The 10,720-nt window shown below is 50.5% G+C and overlaps 4 protein-coding genes across 4 annotated transcripts; 2 read left to right on the top strand and 2 right to left on the bottom strand.

Annotated features, from left to right (window-relative positions):
* Nucleotides 1-575: 575 nt before the first annotated feature.
* Nucleotides 576-1,697, top strand: IDH2 (isocitrate dehydrogenase (NAD(+)) IDH2; the record flags this gene model as incomplete). The annotated part of the gene is made up of 1 exon (XM_022606390.1): nt 576-1,697. The coding sequence occupies one exon, from the start codon at nt 576-578 to the stop codon at nt 1,695-1,697; it is 1,122 nt and encodes a 373-aa protein (XP_022463090.1).
* A 206-nt stretch (nt 1,698-1,903) lies between these two features.
* Nucleotides 1,904-3,925, bottom strand: RUP1 (Rup1p; the record flags this gene model as incomplete). Its single annotated transcript, XM_022606389.1, has 1 exon — nt 1,904-3,925. One exon carries the CDS (start codon nt 3,923-3,925, stop codon nt 1,904-1,906), a length of 2,022 nt encoding a protein of 673 aa, XP_022463089.1.
* A 537-nt stretch (nt 3,926-4,462) lies between these two features.
* SFL1 (Sfl1p) lies at nt 4,463-7,021 on the top strand (the record flags this gene model as incomplete). The annotated part of the gene is made up of 1 exon (XM_022606388.1): nt 4,463-7,021. One exon carries the CDS (start codon nt 4,463-4,465, stop codon nt 7,019-7,021), a length of 2,559 nt encoding a protein of 852 aa, XP_022463088.1.
* A 204-nt stretch (nt 7,022-7,225) lies between these two features.
* ARP8 (Arp8p) lies at nt 7,226-10,030 on the bottom strand (the record flags this gene model as incomplete). The annotated part of the gene is made up of 1 exon (XM_022606387.1): nt 7,226-10,030. One exon carries the CDS (start codon nt 10,028-10,030, stop codon nt 7,226-7,228), a length of 2,805 nt encoding a protein of 934 aa, XP_022463087.1.
* Nucleotides 10,031-10,720: the final 690 nt, after the last annotated feature.

Raw genomic sequence — 10,720 nt, 5'->3', positions numbered from 1 at the left:
ATATATATATATATATATATATATATATATGCACATATACGTAATCCACAGAACAGCTGCTTCCCCCAGCAGCTCCCAGTGGGCATGCTCGCAGCCGGTCCAGTCCACCACTACCACTACTGCTCATCTCATCGGTTCCACCTGCGAATCCCGAGATCGCGGAATTGCTCTTTTCGCTTCCCGCGATCTCGGGATTCGCAAACAGAAATCATCGTGATTCTCGAGGCCGTGCCACAGAACAACGACGGCTATTGGCAGAGGGCAGCTTGTATGTGTGCAAGTATATAAATAGTGTGTGTGTGTGTGCATTGACTGTTCGCAACTCGACGCTTCTTGGAAACCACATCAACTCAACACTCTCTGCAAGTCGCATTAGCCAATAACAGGTTCCCGATTTCACTTCTTTCTGTTTCAGAGGAGGTACATACGTTTGTGGAAAACGTAAAGGAAAAAAGAACGGCTGTTCACCTCTGTCCCTAATACAAGAGGAATACTCAGTAAAGTAAGTCATTGCTTCCGTTTACACTGCTGCGGTTCTGATTGCATACATTTAGAATAATTCTACCACTGGAACAATGTTGAGAAACTCGCTGCTAAGAAATAGTTTCACTGCTAGACGGTTCCTGGCGACGTCTGTTAAGAACCAGCCCTCGATCGGGAGATTCACGGGGAAACCAAACCCTGCCACGGGCAAGTTCGACGTCTCCTTCATTGAAGGTGACGGGATTGGCCCGGAGATTTCACAGTCCGTGAAGGATATCTTCAAAGCTGCGGAGGTCCCCATCAATTGGGAGTTCTGCGACGTGACTCCGATCTTCGTCAATGGGTTGACCACGATCCCGGACCCTGCGGTCGCGTCCATCAACAAGAATCTGATCGCGCTGAAGGGCCCTCTTGCTACTCCGATCGGTAAGGGCCACAGGTCCTTGAATCTGACGCTGAGGAAAACGTTCAACCTATTTGCAAACGTGAGACCCGCGAAATCGATCGAAGGTTTCAAGACTACGTACAGCGACGTCGACCTTGTGCTGATCAGAGAGAACACGGAAGGTGAGTACTCCGGGATTGAGCACGTCGTCGCGCCCGGCGTCGTCCAATCCATAAAGCTGATCACAAGGGACGCCTCCGAAAGAGTGATCAGGTACGCGTTCGAGTACGCGAAGGCCATCGGCAGACCAAGGGTTGTCGTCGTTCACAAGTCCACCATCCAGAGACTCGCCGACGGGCTCTTCGTCAACGTCGCCAAGGAGTTGAGCAAAGAGTACCCAGAGATCAAATTGGAAACGGAACTGATCGATAACACCGTCCTGAACGTCGTGTCCAACCCTGCTGGGTACACTGATGCGGTCTCCGTGTGTCCAAACCTGTACGGTGACATCCTGTCCGACTTGAACTCAGGGTTGAGCGCAGGGTCGCTAGGGTTGACGCCATCGGCCAACATCGGTAACGAGATCTCGATCTTCGAAGCCGTGCACGGGTCCGCCCCTGACATCGCGGGCCAGAACAAGGCAAACCCTACCGCGCTGCTGTTGTCCTCCGTCATGATGTTGAACCATATGGGGCTGGTCGACCAAGCGAGCAGGATCGAAAGAGCAGTGCTGACCACTATCGCCTCGAGCTCGAAGAACAGGACAGGCGATTTGGGTGGCTCGGCTACCACTTCGTCCTTCACCGATGCAGTGATCAAGAACCTATAATCTCCCGCTGAGTGAAGAAGGAGACTAGAAGTAAAGTATAAGACGAAGCAGTGTATAGTTATGTATATCCTGCGACGATGTGAAAAGAAAGGAGGAGTAGTTTCTATCATCACTGCGATCATTTACATTAGCTAGAAGTCTCGACCTACATAGGTACTGTATATATATAAAGAAGAAGTAAACTTATCATCCGACTCGGCAACCCCTTACTCGTTCCTGTCCTCTCTGTGTGTCAGCAAGTACAGTTGATCCGCCTTGTTGAATTCGCTACATCCCATGTTTTTCTCGATAGCAGACCACGTCTCCTCCTGGGACACGAAGAAGTCCTCCCGGCAGTAAATGAACATGAGTGGGTTGTCATTCGCAGTCTTGGTGCAGTCTCGTATGTACTGCTGCACTTTCTCCTCCGTAACATGTTTGGTGATGAGTCCATCGGTGCCGTAAGAGTTGCTTTGGACCAGGGTCCAATCTGACCCGCCAGACGAATCCCTCATGAGGTAGAAGTACGGGGAGAGTACGACCATGGAGAGAAGGTGCGGTTTGTCCAGTAGTCCCAGTCTCTTGGCCTCGCCAATCACTTTGCGTTCCGGGTTGGAAATGTTCCACTCGTTTTGAAGCTTGTTTGAGAGGTCGACGTACTGTTTCTTCAATTTGGCCCTTTCTTCATTCAGTTGCAACTTGATACTGGTCACTTTCTGTATAACCTCTTTCATCTCATTCTTCGTTCTAGATCGGACTGCGCTGACGCAAGGTCTGCCTGCAAGTACTTCAGCGTACTGTTCAAGAAAAGCGCAACATCCCTTCCCCTCGTAGCTCTTGAGCTGGTTCATCCGCGCGAGACATTGTCTCAACTCTGCACGTGCGGCCTTCCGTTGCCGCAGTATGGGTTTGACCACCTGCTCCTTGACCTCCCTCGTGTATAGTTGCGGGTAGAAGCTAAATGGGACTTCAACCCCCTGAGGCGAGTTGATACACGTGTCTTGTGCGCCCGCTGAGAGTTGTCCCGGGTCCGCCTCGTTGAATATTATGGTCAAGAGAGGCGCAAGCTCCTTCAGGGATCCCTCCACTTGCACGTCCGTGTCGTTGCTGCTGTCCGTGTCGCTGCTGTTGTCGTCGATGGTGTCATCCTCCGGATACAGCAGTGCGTTGAACATCTTGTACAAGTTTGCATTGTACTCCTCTGGTGGGAAGTGGAACAGGAAGAGAAACGTCTCCTCTGGTTCCGCGCCTTGCTCTGCGTCTTGGATTGCGCTCGACAGGAACATGGATTTGACGTCAGTGTTGGAGTGCTGTGCAGGGCACATTTCCGCGTCTCTTATTATCGATTTGATGAAGCTCGGTAGTGCCTCGTACAGATGGTCGCTGTCGCGGATGCAACTCTCTACCTCCGTGTCGAACACCTTCGTGAACACTTTCGCGGAGACATATGAGCGTTCAGATAACTTTGAATGGCACACGGATATCACCCGTTGCAACTGCCAGAGCATCTCCGGTTGTACGGGCGTATCGCTGGTGACCTCCTCCTCGGGCACAATCTGTCTGGAGCCACCGTCTGCACCCACATCGGAGACAATGCACAGAGGTTGCTGGATGGCATCGCCCGCGTACCATTCAGCGTCGTAATTCAAGTTCTTGAAGTCCTGTTGCACAAACTGTAGGGGAGCGTACGTGGCCACTGCAAACGCGAACAGCACAAGGTAGTTTGTAGCATAGCGTTCGGCGGCAGGGGCAGCACCACTGTCGGGTCGTTCAGCTCCCTCTTCTGCAGCGGGTACTTTACAACCCCCGTACTCTGGTGGGTCACCCGTACCGTCGTCCGGCGACGAGCCTATATCGCTATTCGGGGGAATGGAGGTCGCGGGCGACACTTCATTCAACTGCACTGAGCCCACTTCGATGTTATCGTCCTCATCGAGGTAAATATTGCCGCCTGTGTCTTCGTCATTTGTGTCCGCAGCTGGGTGTGAATCGAGTTGCACCAACTGGTTCAGTTGAGGACCCGTCCGCTGAGATTCTCTGAGAACCTGGTCCAAATCCCCCGGTTTCAAGTCCGAGCTCTCCCTTGGCTGCGGCAGTTCCACATGCTCGCCTGCCGGCATATCGTTCGAGAATATATAATTAACAGCAGCACTAAGATTCCCATTCGCCCGCCGCAGCGCGTCCAGCGCCACATCCTCAGGGATGCCCATCTCCCCCAGAGACGCAACTGCGTCCTGTTCCTCACCCATTTCTATCCGTTTCTGCTCTAACAAACGAAGTTCCAGAACCAATCAGCACACACACCTCCTCAAACAGCTCAACGCAGCTCACAAAGCTCACAACACACACCAGCAACGCCTCGATATGCCAAATCGATGCGCCATCACAGCCGTCACATAGGAAAGTTCCAACTTTTCACTCGTTTTTTTTTCCTTCGAGAAAATTTCTCGAAGGAAAGGAAGAAGACGAAGAGGCCTCTTAGAAACGTTCGAAACGGTACTTCTCATCTGTCTGTTGAAGGTACAAGCGGTCGAATCCCGCTTCTGTTTGTTTTCTGCTGCCGCTACACGTCTATCTGTTGCCGCTTCTGCTACCTTTTGCTGCTCCTTCTTCCCTTTTTTGTTTTATTTCACTAGTGGATCCTAAACAGTTGCACCGCCGATCTCAGATCTCTGATTCTGGAAGGCCGTTTCGTCGCAAGATAGGTTATATCATCAGTCCTTTTCTCACGAACATACATATATTCTCACGGTCACGCGCTGTCCGTCTCTCCCACTCGATTGACTATGAAAGAGACGACGCCGACGGATGAGTTTACCCAGGCGCACGGCGGGTCTGCCGCCGGTGGCTGGCCGGAGGCCGGCCAGCCCGGCCAACATTTGCCGGATGGAGCTCCGGGCTCTGGGCTGTCCAACACGCCCACTACCGCTAGTGGTACTGGAGCTGGTGCCCCCGCAAAGTCGCAGCAAAACACTGTGTTCATCCATAAACTGTACCATATCCTAGAGGACGATGCGCTGCGCGACCTTATCTGGTGGGCGCCGAACGGTATGTCATTCTACATCCGCCCCAACGAAACGTTCAGCAAGACGCTTGCCACGTACTTCAAGCACACAAACATTACGAGTTTTGTCAGACAGCTCAACATCTACGGGTTCCACAAAGTGACCAACTGGAATGACACTGCCGCGTTTGCCGCGGTCTCCAACGACGGGAGAAATAACAGTCTCGGTGCGTTGCCCGGTGGACCCGATATGAACACTCACTCGCCCAGCACGGGAGTTGTGGTTAAGAGCGAGCCCCACACGAAATCTGGTCCTGGGGCGACATCCTCCCCCGTCAAAATTTGGGAGTTCAAGCACAGCGCGAACCTCTTCAGGAGAGGGGACATCGAGGGCCTGAAATTTATTAAGAGACGTTCTTCCGCGAAGAGCATCTCGCAGATGAGCAGCCGGAAGGGCAGCGGGAATAGCACCTCAGGGCTCACACCGAACGCCATCGCAGCGGCCGCAGCGGCTTACGTCCCCGTGGGGATCCTCACATCTGGCATCTCACTGGCACAGGGCAGCACGGGCCCCGGCGGTGGAGGCACACACTCCGAGCGCAACTCGATCCCCCAACTCAAAAACAACGCCCCCGGCGGCGGACCCTCTCTTGAGGGACCGTCGACGGGAGCGGGTGCCCAAGTGGTGGGCTCCTCTAACGAAATTGATGTTCACGAACATAACGCAAACTACCAACAGAAACAACAGCATCACAGGATGTCGTCGAACGAGCAACTGTATGGCATGTACCCTCAGCAACAACAACAGGTCAACGCTCCGGTCGCTATCCGCGCATACCGGTCGTCCGAATCGTTGCCGAATTTTCAGCCGTCACAGCAGGGCGCACCGACAACGTATAATAACGACGCGGAGATCTCCATGCTCGAGCTCCAGGAACATTCGAGACTCAGTTACTGGGAACTTGTGGAACGCATAAAGGCGACGAACGGGGACATGGTCGCGCTGATAGATTTGGTCCAGAAATTGGCCTCCATCCCAAACAAGAAAAAGGACACCAAAGAAGTGGAGAAGGCCAGACAGTCGCTCCAAAAAAAGATACTGAAATTGAAAGCGGACGTCGTTAAAAGGTACCAGTCGGACGCACCAACGTACCAGCAGGTTATAAACATGGCTAACTCAAACTTTCAAAACCCGCAAATCAACCAAGGTTCGCAAGATATTATGAATACCCCCAACTCACAGAGAGTACCATCGGTGTCGGTACAAAACTCTCAGCCAAGACACTCACAAAATATGACGTTACCACAACAAGCGTACTATAATGACTTTATTTCACAGCAACATCAACAACAACAGCAACAACAGCAACAGGTGATGACAGAACAGCAGATGATGGGGTATCAACAGCAATACGGCGGAAGTCCGATTATTTTTGCTGCACCAGGCGGAAACCCTGGCATAAATTCCTCCAACGTTACGGCGGCCAATTCAACAGTCGCTACAATGCCCGGTGGACAGCCCTCCAAGGTTGCAGGCTTCCCGAACAGTTTCACACCGCCAAACATGGGAGTATATAATGAGCCACAACGGCCCATGATGAACCCATTCGAGATGAGAAACTTTACTGGTGATGCGCTAGTGACCAAGAGGAACATGAGCGTTCTTGTTGACCCACTGACGCCAGTGTTAAACCCAAATAACCCGAACCCTCAACTCAATACCCACCCCACTCAATCAATCAATACCCACCCCACTCAATCAATCAATACCCACCCCACTCAATCAATCAATACCGCTACAAATAATATTCCAATCGCCATGAGGCCAGTACCCGTAAGCAAAGATTCTGGCAGAAGTTCAGTTGTGTCCATATCTTCGGTCATCGAAGGACGGTCGAGAACTCCCGAAAATCTGTTAAAGGAAAGCAGAAAGAGAAGCTCGGCAAGTTCCGTCAGCAAGTCGCCGTTGACCGACTCCGCGAGGGGGAGCACCTCATCTCGGACCGGAAACAGCTTAGCCAATATCAACGAGGAGAAGGTCAGTGACATCAGGGGAAAGCACCGCTCGCACTCCCCTGCGCTGAACGTCTTGATGCAGCAATCAGACCCTGGAATTTCAGATAGACAGATTATCACGCCGCAAAACTCCGTGTCGCTGGATAAGAACGAAAAGCTGGTGGGGAATGAGGAACATCCTCCAAATGGCAGTACTTCTGGAAGCAGTAAAGTGTACATGCTGCTGAATGAAACGGAGGAGGCTAAAGCTGGTAACAGGGATGCTGAAAATATATCAAACGGCGATGATCAAGGCGAACAGGTCGCCAAGAAGGTTAAGATTTAATGTGCAACGATGCGAAAGGGAGAAACATGGTTCTCTCTCTATGTATTTTCAATTATAATTAGGGCAGCTCAAAATGAGTAACGGTGCCTCTTTTTCTTTTAATATTATTATGAACACATACGGAGATCTTTAATGATGCATGGCGAAGCGCCTTCTTACATTACGGTAAACTTGTACATAAATACATATTACAGAAACACAAGATCAGTAGGTGAATATACACTTGTGCTGCAGTACCCTGCTCCCATGGACATCCCAGTCTATGTTGGTGACAAACAGCTCCTCTATCAACTTGATCTGTGCCAAGACACCAGCACCCCTCCAAGGTAGCAATGACGGGTTCATGTTGTGTGGTGCCGGTGTTACCGAGACAGGCATGAAATGTTCGTTACCATTTTGTCTTTCGATAGCGCTCAGGTACTTCTCGAGCCTCTCCTCAATCAATTTCTGAATCTTCTCATTTAACTCATACTCCTTCGCATCCGAGGAAGTTTCTTTGACCTCGGGGACTTCTTTGGGAGCATCGTCATCGTTCAGAACGGGCGCTGGGGTAGCAGTTGCAGTACCTCCGGTGACTATCGCCGCGGACGAAGTCTTAGCGCTGGTCTCAAGGTCCTTAATCTCCTTTACCAGCTCGTTGTAAAAATTTGGGAACGACGCCAGCGCTATAAGCTTTGGTCTCCACATATTGATTCTGTCCTTTAAAATAGTGTCAAACCCTGGTATGTTCGACGATCCCCCAACGATTAGTATATTCGAGTAGAAGGATGCCATTTTACCTGGTTCTAGAGAAAGGGTTGCATTTGTAATGCTTTGTATGACAGATTTATCCAGTGCGGTCAGGTTGAGTTCGGTGGTTTCCGAACCAACGCCGCTGTCCTTGGGCGGGCCTTCCCTTCTCGAATTTATACCGAGCAAGTTATCAAGTAGCACGCTCTCCTGTACCATATCGGAGTACAGGGTATTGGTGGCACAGTCCATTTCGGACAACGATTTCCAGTTGTTCGCTTTATTTGTGAATAAATCTCTGGAATCCGGGAGCTGGTACTTCAGCTTTGGGTTAGTTAGGTTCTTTCCCTTGTTTGGCTTCAAGAGACTAAAGATCTTTGGGTAGAACAGAGCCAGTGGGGCTAGAATCACCTCATCAAATGTTTTAAACTCGATTTTTTCCGTGGGAAGTCCCGGGACTCTTTTTATAAAGTTGAACAGTTGCGTGGTGATATCTGCGTCCTGAAACGTGAGGCATTCCTTCTTCAAATGTTCAGCAATCATCCGTCCTGGAATTGAGTCGATATCCCATTCCTGGTATGGGAAATTGCTCATTAGTAACAGTACTGCAAACAGTTTAGAGATATCGTCACCACCGTAGTTTAAATTAATGATGCTGTTTTCCACCACGATACCTTCGTCAACACATGCAACTTTGGTACCAGTGGCGCCAACATTTACGACACAAGTGGAAGTACTGATACCGGACCCGTAGCAAGTGGCCAATGATTCTTGAACGATAGCTACGGCATTGAAAGGTAATTCTGAAAGCAGCAATCTAATCATCGTCTCTACGTGGCTTTTTTCAAACAAGTCCGGGATGACGAGCACGGCTTTGTACTTAATGTCTTTTTCTGTGTCCTTGTCTCTCTTCTTCAAGAGTTTATCAATTGCGTGTTCCAGTAACCGCGACACGTCGCACAGCAAGGCGGCGAGACTTGTGTACCGTTTTTCGTCAAGGTTGAACAGGTATTTCCCCTCAGAGCAGCCAAATGGTCTCCTATGCATGTAGTGCTCCCTCAAACAGAGCAAAGCCTCGTCCCCGACGTAGATGGTTTTCCCCTCCTGTGGGTCCGGTTGACCTCTCCATGCTATCTTTGCGGGATCGTTTTGGTCCTCTATAATCTCTGGCTTTGTCGTTTCATTGAAAGTATTTACTTGGTCGTAGCTGCTTAGTTGCACTCTCCTCTTGTAATGTCTCATTCTCTCCTTGAAGCTCGTCTGTAGTTCCTCCTTGAATTGCAGAAACTGGTCCGGTTGGTCGCGAGTCAGATTTGCCGCGTTGCCTATTGGTGTCTCCCCCGAGTGCGGTACGGCCACGCAGTTCGGTATCACGAGCGGGGTCTCGTCTGTCGCAAACCCTATCTTGATGGACTCGGACCCAGGCTGAATGACAATGGTTGTTGTCGCGTCTGTAAAGTCGATATCGTCACTTTTCAGAGTAAACTCGTTTGGAATTGTGCTCGTTGCAACCTCCGGGGTATGACTCGCGGAACCAACACCGTTAGTGTTGCTACCATTATTAGTGGTAGTAGTAGTGGTGTTGGATGTACCCGCGCTTCTCAGAAACTTCCTCTCTCTCAAAGCAAATATCTGATCGTCCTTCCGTATGTAGTCCGAAGAGTAGTTTTTCTGATTGATAACGATCAACGGTTTGAGCCCACCCGTACTTGGGAGCGTTGTGGAGTCGACTTTCTCAATCCCGATCTGTTTCAGTTTCTTGGCAAACTCTTCTGCAGCTTTAATCCTGCCCAGTCTTCTCTTCTCAAGAAGGTGCAGGGGCACTTTCTTCCCCGCGGCTGACTTAGAGTCCTTCTCCTGTTTCTCGTCCGCGGCACCGTTCATTACTACTGAGGGAGTCGGCGACGCCGTCGCAGATGGAACATCTCCAACAGCAGTCTCCATCGCCGCTACTGCACCGTCATTATTATTTTTATTGTTCTTTTTGTCCTCGTCGTTGTTGTTATCGTCATTGTTTGAGGATCCAGAAGGGCTCCCCACTTTGGACAAACCCACTTTCATTTTCTTCGAAACGTGGTCATCCCGCTCATCATCATCATCATCATCGTCCTCTTCTTCGTCATCTTCGCCGGAAGTATCATCGTCCATCACAGACACATCCTCCTGCGCACTATCGTGCAATCCATCATCCCTCCCAGGATCCTGCGAAGAAGAAGCAGCAGAGTTTGCATCCTCCTCCAAAACGGGAACCTCAGCTGTCGTTCCCAATTCACTCTCCATATCCCAAACCAATGTCTACACGCAACGGCTTACCTTAGCAGTAACCCACCCGTAACGTGGATCACAGTGACGGTGTGAGTCCCCAGAGAACTCCAATTGAACAGTTTTCCCTCCAGATTGGATCCGATGTATCGTCGTCGATAGTGACATCGCGTTAGGGCGGTTAAAACGCACTGGGGCAGCCGCCAGCGGCAAACGGACCCCATGGGACAGCCTCCATTGCACCTCTAGTAACCTCTCACGTGTGTTTATGGAATACTGTTATTATCAGCGTTAGTATCCCCCTCATTCCCCCTGTATCTAACAATAAACTCCCATATCTACCCCATCGCGGCGAAGAAGATCCGTTTGCATTGGAGTACATCCAAACGTAGAAGCACACACACCCCACCCAGATCACCAACAGCAGCAGCAGCAGCGGATGTAGCGGTCGATGGGAGAGAGACCCTCGAGACCAGACATCGAAGCAATTAAGTTCTGTTCGTTGCTATCAATTCGTTTCATTTGTTGTTTTCGAGATTTATGGAGTATTTAAAGGGCAGCGGATGGGAAACTCTGGGAAGTCTTGTTGGAGGAGGAGGAGATGTAGAGGAGGGTGTGTCAGAGATTGCCAACTGCGAGCGGTTGTTAGTCTTACTCTGTCTTTGTGTTTCTCTGCTTTAGTCTAGTTATCTACGCGCAACGGTCATT

The sequence above is a fragment of the Huiozyma naganishii genome, chromosome 2 (genome assembly GCF_000348985.1).
Source record: "Huiozyma naganishii CBS 8797 chromosome 2, complete genome".
NCBI classification, from domain to species: domain Eukaryota; kingdom Fungi; phylum Ascomycota; class Saccharomycetes; order Saccharomycetales; family Saccharomycetaceae; genus Huiozyma; species Huiozyma naganishii.
Note: the sequence above shows the minus strand (reverse complement) of the source record. Positions and strands in the feature narration are given on the sequence as shown.